The following is a 13,106-nucleotide window of genomic DNA, read 5'->3' as shown; positions in this document are numbered from 1 at the left end:
TCTCATTACACCACAAACTTGATCTGAAGACCCGCAAATCTACTCGCAAATGGAATAAATCTAGAATTAAACGGATCACATGTGCCGAACACAGTCTGACAATCCTCATTACAGTCCAACAGAACAGAAATAGGTCTACGTTTATAACCCTTGGTTTTATATGGATATGTGGATATGCAGGATGGAGTTCCATTACCTTTCAGTCAAGTGCTTATTTGCTTTAAGATTAAACTCTTGTTACAGTTCGAACACAATCCATGGAATTTAACCCCTTTAAGAAAACCCTTAACTAACATCAGTTTGCTGAGAAGGAAAACATTATAAAATATATCAAAAGGTTCTTTTGAAAGGCATGAAACCACACAAATTAGATGAAAACTGTGGTATACTCCAATTAGAAAGTCTCTCAATCAAAATCATTGGCTCTTGTAAAAACATTACCAAATGATGAGTTTTAAAAGAAAAAAAATAGAAATGAATTATCTACACAAGGTAGGTGGTATAATGTTGTGTACTTGAGGTCTCATAATGTACCTATATTAGACAATTTTAGCGGCCATTTTCCCTGATCACACATGTGCTTTGTTTGTTTAAGCTTTTACTCGATAACAGCACAAAGTTCCACGATTTCGCTGCTGCAGTAACACTGTTCAATGATATAGCTCACCGCTGACTAATCTTTTGCAGGTATAATTAAATCATGAATCTCTAAAAACACCCATTAGACAAACCACACCGTATAAACGAAAGACTACACACGGAAATAATTCACAAGCCAGGAAGCTGTTTCACAAGAATTTCGCGATATCAATCAGACAATCATCCTGATGTTCTGGTAAATCATGTTTTGGTAAATAACAATGTTGTACAATGCTTATCTTATCATCAAAATATGAAATTGAACCAATATACAATACATATATATATTTCACAGTTTTTATATGTAGAAGATTTAATCCTGACCACATTTCCCAGCCACTGCCAGTACAGAGGATGTATATACCAATCACTGTCAGTACAGAGGACGTCTATACCAATCACTGTCAGTACAGAGGACGTCTATGGTTACCAATCACTGCCAGTACAGAGGATGTCTATACCAATCACTGTCAGTATAGAGGACGTCTATACCAATTACTGTCAGTATAGAGGATGTCTATACCAATCACTGTCAGTACAGAGGACGTATACCAATCACTGTCAGTACAGAGGATGTCTTTACCAATCACTGCCAGTACAGAGGACGTATACCAATCACTGTCAGTACAGAGGATGTCTATACCAATCACTGTCAGTACAGAGGACGTCTATACCAATCACTGTCAGTACAGAGGACGTCTATACCAATCACTGTCAGTACAGAGGACGTCTATACCAATCACTGCCAGTACAGAGGACGTCTATACCAATCACTGTCAGTACAGAGGATGTATATACCAATCACTGTCAGTACAGAGGACGTCTATACCAATCACTGTCAGTACAGAGGATGTCTATACCAATCACTGTCAGTACAGAGGACGTCTATACCAATCACTGTCAGTACAGAGGACGTCTATACCAATCACTGTCAGTACAGAGGACGTCTATACCAATCACTGTCAGTACAGAGGACGTCTATACCAATCACTGTCAGTACAGAGGACGTCTATACCAATCACTGTCAGTACAGAGGACGTCTATACCAATCACTGTTAGTACAGAGGACGTCTATACCAATCACTGTCAGTACAGAGGACGTCTATACCAATCACTGTCAGTACAGAGGACGTCTATACCAATCACTGTCAGTACAGAGGACGTCTATACCAATCACTGTCAGTACAGAGGATGTCTCTACCAATCACTGTCAGTACAGAGGACGTCTATACCAACCGAATCACTGCCAGTACAGAGGACGTCTATACCAATCACTGTCAGTACAGAGGACGTCTATACCAATCACTGTCCGTACAGAGGACGTCTATACCAATCACTGTCAGTACAGAGGACGTCTATACCAATCACTGTCAGTACAGAGGACGTATATACCAATCACTGTCAGTATAGAGGACGTCTATACCAATCACTGTCAGTACAGAGGATGTCTATACCAATCACTGTCAGTACAGAGGATGTCTATACCAATCACTGTCAGTACAGAGGATGTCTATACCAATCACTGTCAGTACAGAGGACATCTATACCAATCACTGTCAGTACAGAGGACGTCTATACCAATCACTGTCAGTACAGAGGACGTCTATACCAATCACTGCCAGTACAGAGGACGTCTATACCAATCACTGTCAGTATAGAGGATGTCTATACCAATCACTGTCAGTACAGAGGATGTCTATACCAATCACTGTCAGTACAGAGGATGTCTATACCAATCACTGTCAGTACAGAGGACGTCTATACCAATCACTGTCAGTACAGAGGACGTCTATACCAATCACTGTCAGTACAGAGGACGTCTATACCAATCACTGTCAGTACAGAGGATGTATATACCAATCACTGCCAGTACAGAGGATGTCTATACCAATCACTCACATGACAAATTTCTTCAAATTGGCACCTTTGGGATCGTTTCCCAACATCAACAGTAAGTGTGACTGATCATTATTTTTTTTGATGATTTTACTTCTGTTTAAGTATAACTGATAATGTTTTATTTGATGTTTTACCTCTAATTAAGTGTAACTAATTGTGAATTTTTGTGATCAATTCCTGGTTTCAATATATCACATAAAAGCATTCAAGGGTAACCAAGATTTAAGTAGACTTGGAAAGTGATTAAACGAACAATTTTACATTAACAAGGCATGGTACACAATACCTTTGCACCAAACATTAATCACTTATTTTAAAATTTCGAGACAATCTCATAATCAATGAAGTCTGTAGAGAGAGGACACTGAAGATCTATTGATACTAACTTTTACCCAGGTGGTTGAAATAAGATGTTCTTCAAGATTTTGGTTTATTTTGTTTAACGTCCTATTAATTTAACAGCCAGGGTCATTTAAGGACGTGCCATGGCCAGGTTTTAGAGGTGGAGGAAAGCCGGAGTACCAGGAGAAAAACCACCGGCCTACGGTCAGTATCAGGCAACTGCTCCATGTGGGTTTTGAACTTGCGACCCAGAGGTGGAGGGCAGCAATAATAGCAATAAAGTGTCGGGAAACCACAACCACTTGGCCACCAATTGGTTATTCAAGAGATGATGGTTGTAATTAAGTAAGCTAGTGCATGGAAGTTTCCAGCCAGTTTGATAATTAATGAAGTCAGTAGAGTAAGATGTTGCTTGGTTACATACCTATTCGCCGACTCCTATTCCCTCGCCTACTTGTCATGAGGGGATACATTTTACCATAATATGTATTTTTAATAGAAACAATATATTTCTGAACACAAAGCTAGAATATTTAGTTTTGGTTAGAGTAACATTGTATTTCTCTTTTTGTTTTTGTTATACTGATCAATATCAACAATCAATTGTTTGTGAAATTCTGATGAATTATGAATTTTGAAGCCTGGGTGTTTGGTAAAACACCAGTAGTGCCCCTAGGTGATGGTGATACACCAAATAGGGTCATTTGTAATCAGTTGCTCACAGGTATTTTGTATTTTTACAGAAGGTAATAATTATACCAACCTCCCAATCTAATTAAAATTAGACTTGTAATTTCCACTCCTCTACGATACTCTACGATTCACTGCAAGACAAGATCTAACGATGCCCCGTAGGAGGTCATCTTAGCATGACCTTAGAGCTCAGCCAATCAACGCGCCGCCTATGATATTGTCGGTGTGATTTCATTCTTCGGAAGTATAAATACTTACACAACGTTCCCGAGGTATTCGATGGTCGATAGCAACGGTAAACAACATGGCTTCAAACACTCTGGCTCACCAAGATACCTCAAAGAATTGATAATTTAACAAAAGTTTGCTGTCCGTTTGGTTTTTCCTTCATCATACGAGAGATAGACAGTGAAGGCAACAGCGTCATGAAATTTAGAAATCCAGCTGGCAACACAATCCGTCCTGTCAACGAGATATATTGTTTATTCGTTTTCTGTTCTTCTTTCAATGTAACGTCCAGAGGATTAGCAATATTTTTATTACAGTGGCTGTTGGCGAAATTTTGCGTACATGTTTTTCAAATCAAGCGCTGAATTGAGTCGCAAATACTAAGGAGACGCAACCGAAGGCTCGTATAAGACGTCATTGACCAGTTTTCATTGGCTTACATTTGAAGCTCAAATGTCATGCTGAGATGACCTTCTACGGGGTATCGTTAGATCTTGTATTGCAGTCTTATTTTAATTAGATTGACCAACCTCCCATCCATTACCATACTTTTGAACGTTAGTACATAAAGGATTCAACACCAACCTTTCAACAATTATCATATTTCTGACCATCAAAACCCAATGGTTTTGTCAGAACACAGGGATTCAACACCAACTTTTCAACAATTACTATATTTCTGACCATCAACACCCAATGAATTTGTCAGTACACATGGATTCACACCAACCATTCAACAATTCTCATATTTCTGACCATCAACACCCAATGATTTTGTCAGTACAGAAGGATTCCACACCAATCTTTCAACAATTATCATATTTCTGACCATCAACACCCAATGGTTTTGTCAGTACCCAGGGATTCCACACCAATTCAACTTCACATCCATTACCATTTGCCTTGCTATCAGCACATGTCACAACAGTGTCAGGCCTGGTACCATAGAGCGCCATAACAGAACAGCAGCAAATTAACATGGTTTTAGGTATTTAACATGGAGTGTTTCAGGTACCATAAACGTCACACGACTATTACTCAACAATGTTTTATATAATGAAATGGGATATAATAAGGACAACATGCTAACATAAATTCAGAGGCAGTAATGATATTCAAGCATTTAATCAGGATTTATTATACACCAAATTGGTTGACTGTCTCTGTCTAAAGCAATAGCATGTCGGCAATTATGATGATGGCAACATGAACATTTTCACTGGGGTATAATTAACATGTATTAGAAAGATCGTTTTTATCTTCCATGTATTGCCTAAGTTACCCCAGCACATCAAATATTTATAGCTGATACCATATTTATTCCATTAAATATACAATATGCTGTAAGATAGCTTCTCCGATGACCCACCCCCAAGTGGCGACAACAAACACCAATAGGGCGGTTCACAACGCGCTGGCCTGAACAAAAATATTTATGATCATATACTATTCTTAGATTCAAGGCTATAATTGCATTTAACTCTTTAGATAATGGATATTTCAGTCATATTTCATTTATAGATGGGGCTATATCCTCTTCCATATTATAAACCAAGATGACGGCCAATTTTTTCCCTCTTGCATATGGTCTTAATTGGGGATAAGCCCATCCAAGACTTTTGCCCTTTTTTCAGTGCACTGGAGGCCTGAGCTTAAACATGGTTAAATATGGCATATATATGGTATATACAGTATATATATATATATATTGACAACTTACACTGATCAGAGGTACAGTATTTCATTGTGTAGGTGTTATATAAAATATTAAAATACAAAGGAAACGGCAGGCAATATCAATGACAGATTATTACACAATTATTTTTATACTAAGTCTATATATCATGTTGTAATTCTGTAGATATATCTGTACACAGTATGTACATGTATAGATACTTACGTTTTTCACACCTGCGACCTGAACTACCTATCGGACAGTTACATCGCACGATGCTCCCTTCCACGACACAGGTACCGTTGTTTTGGCAGACGACACCATGACAGGTGGGACGGTGGATCAGAGACAGTGGCTCCCCCACGCCATGTAACACATCGCTGTTTGTATCTTTCACAGACTTTTCCTTGAGGTCAAACATTTCAGCTGTAATGTGGTCATTTGTGTGCAGGGCCATATCATCATGGTCATTTCCTTGGGACAAGGAATTTGATTGGTCATCTGTACGTCCAGTTTGAACATTCTTGCCAATCTGTCCAGCAGATTTGATCACAAGGCGTTCTGATGATGACAGTGAAATGGAGTCAGATGAGGAGGATGAAGATGAGCCTGAGTGTAACACTTGGTCTATGACAGGGGGCTCCTCAATGCCAGGGATCGCTGTAACATTAAACATCATACATTACAATGTAGTTCAAAGGGTTACAAATCTTTCCCTGAAGTAGGACAACTATACACTATTGATAAGAACCAGATAATTTCAATACCAGGAATCTCTGTAACATAAACATGAAACACTACGTATACCATGCAGTTCAAAATCTTTCCCCCCAGTAGGACAACTTTATGACAGTCAAAGATTTTAGACTTTGATCCTGACAATGATAACTGCAAAAAACATACACTATCGAGGAAGCAGTTCCTTTTTCTAGAATATGTTCCACTGAATTTAATTCAAATTCATATTCTCACAGCATTATTTCAACTAAGCATTCATGAAGTCATTTTGATACACATTCTGGAAAATTTACATTTAACTGAGATGCAATCACTATTGATGTTAAATGTCATGGAAAGTTCTCAAATATCATTAAAGTAGTTAACATTCGAACTATCTATACTGGCAAGAATATACGGCAGAGAGAGTGGGTATCATAGAAATGGAATCAAGTGTTGAATTTGTTCGTAAATTGAAAACAAAAATATGACAAAAGGAGAAATAAACAGATCAATGTGGAAGACAGGCAGTAGAAATTCCATCAAGCAATGAAGAGGTTAGTTAAGAGAAATAACACGGAACAAAGCAGAAGTAAATTCTGAAATATGAGGGCGATGGGGGAGCAGAAATTACATTAAGTGATGAAGAGGTTAGCAAAGGTGTAATTGACATTGCCAGGCACAGTGATCCAGACTTCCACTTGATCTAATCAGAGTCCCTAAATAAAGCACGATACAGCAGACAGCCACCCTCATAGTATCCTCCCTTGGGTAGGTATATATAGTCGCCTCATTCTGATTTTTACATGGTCAGTGTAGTTAATGGAAAATCCGTCTCCATAATCCTTTGTGTAATGATATGGAAACCCTGTAATGGGTCTATTTCTACAATTTATGAATTTCCATGTAAGAATCTAAGAATATTTAAGCTCTGTTTATTTCACTGTTTCAGGAAGGTTTACTATTATTGTTTTACTTTGAATTATGTCTAGCAGCCACACAAATATGTAAACTCCATACTTTCAAACCATATACAACACTAAGTCTTGTTTTTAAGTGGTTTACATTTTGTTTTTCAATGAAAACATTAGATGCCCTTCATGGGCATTGGCAGTCGCCTGAGTCGCAATATAGTGTTTATTTTCTTGTTTTGATGTGACGCAAAATAATCACATTAACAAAACTGTGAGTTGTCCACAGAAAGATGTTAAAACATAGTTAGCTTAGCCATAAAAAAACACGATAAAACTGCACTATACAATCTTCAAATATGCGGTTTACATGATAGATATTACTTTTGATTTGAAGAATGGATTACTCTTGTATCATTTTACCTTTTTAGCACAATATAATCAATATACAATATTCTTTTAAAACAGTTCAGTTTCATTCTTTCCCTCTATCTTTATTTATTTTTTCTTCAGAAACACCAGAGGTCCCTATGTACCTGCATTGCCAACAAGACCTGGTCTTTGATAGAAGATGAATGAGGGTTTTCAAAACAGTTGCCCTCTAGCTGCGACCTAAAAGATAGGTCAAGGTCATTCATTTTCACTTTGTCAGATGTAATCCCAGGAAGCTACCAGTGAAATATAAGGATTCTAGGCCTTTTGGTTAATCTGAAATGGCATAATCTCACATGGCCTTCGATCAGGCCAACTGGGCTAAATGCATCAATAAATCTATCTGATGAGAAATGATGATCAGTAAAAAAATATGTGTAATACTTGCATCAATATTTAATAGTTTGATAAATTATTGCAGCCATTTAAGCAGTATGTTTGGTAGGACATAGGCCTACATAGCAGCAATGCAGTCCTATACAGCTCATTTCTGTGAGGCTAATTAAAAACATGACTGCCTGGTGTACATGACCTGGCTGTCAATTACAGATGCATTTCACAAACTCAGGCCAGTGTAGGGGTGTCGGTGGGGAGGGCGAAGTGTTAAACTGAGCACCGATCATTTGTATGGTGGCTAGCTATCCAATGGCATTGTAATGTAAACTAGCAGACAGGAGGCAATAAGACGGCCTTAGCTGTACAATTGATTTCCAGGAAATATGGAGACCGGATGGAAGGTGCCGGAATGTGACATCCACTGTAACTCATCGGAATGATCTCCCAGTGTCCAGTGTGTAAGGGATAGTCTGCCCAGGTCAGCCAAGGTCAGCCAAGGTCAGCCAGTCAGGAAACCACGATCCACTTCCCTATTGATCACGATACAATCACTTTTGCTATTAAAGGAATGTTATCCTCTAGGTCATTTAGCCCTGGCTATAACAAACACAGCATGATTTTGCATTCAATTGTCTACATATAGTAGTTCTTTTCTAATACTTTATATATATAATGTTTTTTCTTTTTAAATTCCTCACTTAGTGTGTAAAATGAATGGGTCAGTGTGTTACATGTGTAAATACAGTCTCTGCTGACGGTGTATGCTTTGATCTTTGGCTCAGTTGGTAGAGCCAGGGATTGTCATGATGGAGACCTGGGTTCGATTCCTGTCATATCCTCAACAGGAATGTTTCCCTGTTCTTTTACAAGTACATACATGGACAGCGAAACTGATTTTTGTTCTGGTCAGAATATAAGAAAATAGACAACATAATATTTGTATATATAATAATATTGTTACAAGTCTGTCCATTACTCGTAATGATAGTGACATAAATACAAGTTCTGATTTTATACCACTGGAGTCAAAATCAATACATTGTTTGTATATCATTGTGAACTGCAGTTGTACATATATATAGTATACTGTAATACCTATAGAGGTTCGTGGACTTCTCAAATGAAAATATGTCTGTGTTCCAGTATCAGATCCAATTTGGTTCCTAAAATGAGACAACCAGGTGGACCAGTTAATTGTTTCGGCAGAATGTCACGTTCCATTTAACAGTATTGCTGGTTTGTATCAGAAATGGAATTCTCAATTTGGTCCAGAGATTGACCCAGCCAGAATGTTCCACAAAATGGAACATACTAGTACATAAACATGGTTTGTTACCATGACAACATCACACAATTGTGGACACCAAGACATGAGGTGACACCATTTCTAGATCAGAGATACCTTGACTTGAACTGTGTCCTTCAGACATTTCTTTACGGGAGGGCTGTGTGTGTTAACTGTGTCCTTCAGACATGTCTTTAGGGGAGGGCTGTGTGTGTTAACTGTGTCCTTCAGACATTTCTTTAGGGGAGGGCTGTGTGTGTTATAACTGTGTCCTTCAGACATTTCTTTAGGGGAGGGCTGTGTGTGTTATAACTGTGTCTTTCAGACATTTCTTTAGGGGAGGGCTGTGTGTGCTAACTGTGTCCTTCAGACATTTCTTTAGGGGAGGGCTGTGTGTGTTAACTGTGTCCTTCAGACATTTCTTTACGGGAGGGCTGTGTGTGTTAACTGTGTCCTTCAGACATTTCTTTAGGGGAGGGCTGTGTGTGTTATAACTGTGTCCTTCAGACATTTCTTTACGGGAGGGCTGTGTGTGTTAACTGTGTCCTTCAGACATGTCTTTAGGGGAGGGCTGTGTGTGTTAACTGTGTCCTTCAGACATGTCTTTAGGGGAGGGCTGTGTGTGTTAACTGTGTCCTTAACTGTGTCCTTCAGACATGTCTTTAGGGGAGGGCTGTGTGTGTTAACTGTGTCCTTCAGACATTTCTTTAGGGGACGGCTGTGTGTGCTAACTCTTTTTCTGTAATGACGTTGTAATATAATATAGGATCGAGTGAGTGTTTGATGACAGCTGTAATCATTGATATATAATGAATCTTCTGATGAAATTGACAGCCTGACACTAAGGCACCCAATGATATTTGATATATCATCACAATTTTAGCTTATTATTAATTCAAACAATGGTGTCAAAATTACACTCTCTGGAATGGAAAATGTTAATGTGTCCTTTGAGTTTCATGTGTAATAAATAGTCCTTTGAGTTTTATATGTGTAATAAATAATTCTTTGAGTTTCATGTGCAATAAATACTTCTTTGAGTTTCATGTGAAAAGTTCTTTGAATTTCATGTGTAATAAATAGTTCTTTGAGTTTCATGTGTAATAAATAATTCTTTGAGTTTCATGTGTAATAAATAGTTCTTTGAGTTTTATATGAAAAGTTCTTTTGAGTTTCATGTGTAATAAATAGTTCTTTCAGTTCCATGCTGTGTAATACATGTAGTTCTTTGAGTTTGATAACATATAATAGTTCTTTGAGCTAATTTCATTCATTATTAATCCATAAATGAATGTGTGAATAATCATATCACCCAACATTCTACATTGCAAAATCTGCACTAACACAGTATTATTACTATGACAACAGACCAATGTGAGACGCTGTCCTCACAATACATCACCAACACATTGTGTACCTGTACTTTTAACATTGTATTCTGAACATGTTGAAGCCCTTTATTGACTAGATGTCTAACACTCGGGTTGTCAACAAGGCTTTGGAAGCCTGTAAAGACAGGAAGATATAGCTGGTTTAATGGGATTGTCTCAGAGTGACTCTGTTAGCAGACTAGTCTTTACCAGGTTCCTCAGGGGCACAATCTGTGAAACGCTATCCATTTGTACTAAAAGGATAGACAATATGCTTTGATAACATTAATCTAGAAGAAAAGCACTATATTTCAACACTAATGTTAACAAAGGGTTACATGATCATGTACATGGTGGTATTTCTAAATGTCTTATCTGAAATCATCACACCAAGTGGCTAATTCCCTACAGTGATGATAACACCTGGTGGCATCCCGACACAATATAGCTTACCCTAAAGCCATTATTGCACAAAGTGGCTTCCTGACTTAAAGAGATCTTTGCTTATGGTGACATGATATGACCAATCCTATCCCTAAATAGATCCTCTCATTTGGTGGCATCATATGATCTACCCTATCCCTATGGAGATCATCACATTTTGGTGGCACCATATGATCTACCCTATCCCTATGGAGATCATCACATTCGGTGGCATCATATGACCCACTCACTCCCTACAGAGATTATCAATCAAAATCATTGTACATAGCACATCAAATATTCAACATTTTGGCATCATGGCCTATCCTAGAGATCATCACACCTAAATGTGGCATCATGACTGACCCTGATCATCACAGCTAAATGTGACATCATGATCCAACCTATGGATCATCACAGCTTGTACGTGGCACCATGACCTATCCTAGAAATCATCACTGCTAAAAGTGGCATCATCAATTACCTAAGATATCATCACACCTAAATATGGCATCATGACTGACCTTGATCATCATAGCTAATTGTGGCACCATGATCCATCCTTATGGATCATCACAGCTTGTGGCATCATGACCTTCCCTGATCATCACAGCTGAATGTGGCATCATTATCCACTCTATGGATCATCATAGCTTGTGGCACCATGACCTACCCTAGAAATCATCACTGCTAAAAGTGGCATCATCACCTACCCAAGAGATCGTCACACCTAAATGTGGCATCATGGTCTTCCCCGTGGATAATCACAGCTTATGGCATCATGACCTACCCTGATCATCACAGCTGAATGTGGCATCATGACCTACCCTAGAAATCATCACAGCTTATGGCATCAGGACTGACTCTGATCATCACAGCCGAATGTGGCATCATTATCCACCCTATGGATCATCACAGCTGAATGTGGCATCAGGACTGACCCTGATCATCACAGCTGAATGTGGCATCATGACCTACCCTTAAAGATAATTACATTATTCCACAAGACAAAGTGCAGGCATATATTCTACATTTGTACATTTATACACATTAATGTTCTACGGGTTCAATAGTGAAAATGAAGGTATTATGGATTGCTCCTTGAAATAAATTTCTCTCAAAAATCCAATTATCCTGTTCTTATCTGAGACAAGAGTGATATAATCGATGACAGAGGACTTTTATTCCACACAATCCCTCTCATCAGGAAATGGATTTGTAGGCAGGGGTATGCCTTTTATCAGTGTATCGTTTCTGGTAGGTATTCCATCAAACTCGAAATTGACCACTAGTCCTAACTCCACCAGAAGATTAATGCACATCTCCACAATAAGTCGTCAGACAGATTTGTACATGAACAGGTCTGTGAGAGACTGTGACCGCCAGCTGCAGTCTACATACATGCTATCTCATTTCTACACAATTTTAGCTCCTAATTTCCACATACAAACTAATATACGTTAAAAAATAAAATTTTAATCAAACATGCGTTATTTCTCAGTACAGCTCCCCTTAGACACCTCCGCTAGAGCACAGACAAGAAATTTCTAAAAATAGTAACAGTGATTCTGATCTTGAACTTGACCCAATAACCCTGAATCTCAAACTTGTCCTGAGATATTATGGTCATTTGTAATTGTGTGAAGTTTGATCACAATCCTTAAGGAATGAAGCTTCTAGCTGTACTGACAACCTTTGGTATTACATATGTACATAACATGCATAAGTATACACAGACGGATGGATACGAAACCTATATTCCCCCTGGTTAATTTCACCATAAGGGACTGAAAATATAGACTTCATTCAAAAATTCAAAACTATAGAATGATGACAAATGATTTATCAAGGCACAGAAACAGTTATCATTGAGATTGGTAAACAAACTAAAATCATTATATGGTACTGGTCACAAGTCGTTTAATTGTCAACAGTATTTAGTAGTAATTTGCCATTATAAAAGTGGGCTTGATGTTTATTTCTTTATGTTATTAAAACAGTTTGATTACCCTCAGTCCAGCTGCACTCAGAATTTATACTGTAAGACTTAAGTCATAGATATTCTTCACGAGTTCATATATTCTATTTATTACAACGTCAGTGAATCCTAAATATTTAATTGTCTATTAATTCCTAATTTTCCTAAACAGAATTAT

At 38.0% G+C, this 13,106-nt stretch overlaps 1 protein-coding gene across 1 annotated transcript in view; it reads right to left on the bottom strand.

The window, feature by feature from the left end:
* LOC117326022 (pikachurin-like) overlaps positions 1–13,106 on the bottom strand; it is an 87,914-nt gene that overhangs the window by 24,823 nt on the left and 49,985 nt on the right. Inside the window, exon 3 of the mRNA XM_033882596.1 lies at positions 5,702–6,136. Within this exon, the coding sequence (XP_033738487.1) occupies positions 5,702–6,136 (435 nt within the window). The remainder of the gene's footprint in view (positions 1–5,701; positions 6,137–13,106) is intronic.

This window comes from Pecten maximus, chromosome 4, assembly GCF_902652985.1.
Source record: "Pecten maximus chromosome 4, xPecMax1.1, whole genome shotgun sequence".
Classification (NCBI taxonomy): Eukaryota; Metazoa; Mollusca; class Bivalvia; order Pectinida; family Pectinidae; genus Pecten; species Pecten maximus.
Note: the sequence above shows the minus strand (reverse complement) of the source record. Positions and strands in the feature narration are given on the sequence as shown.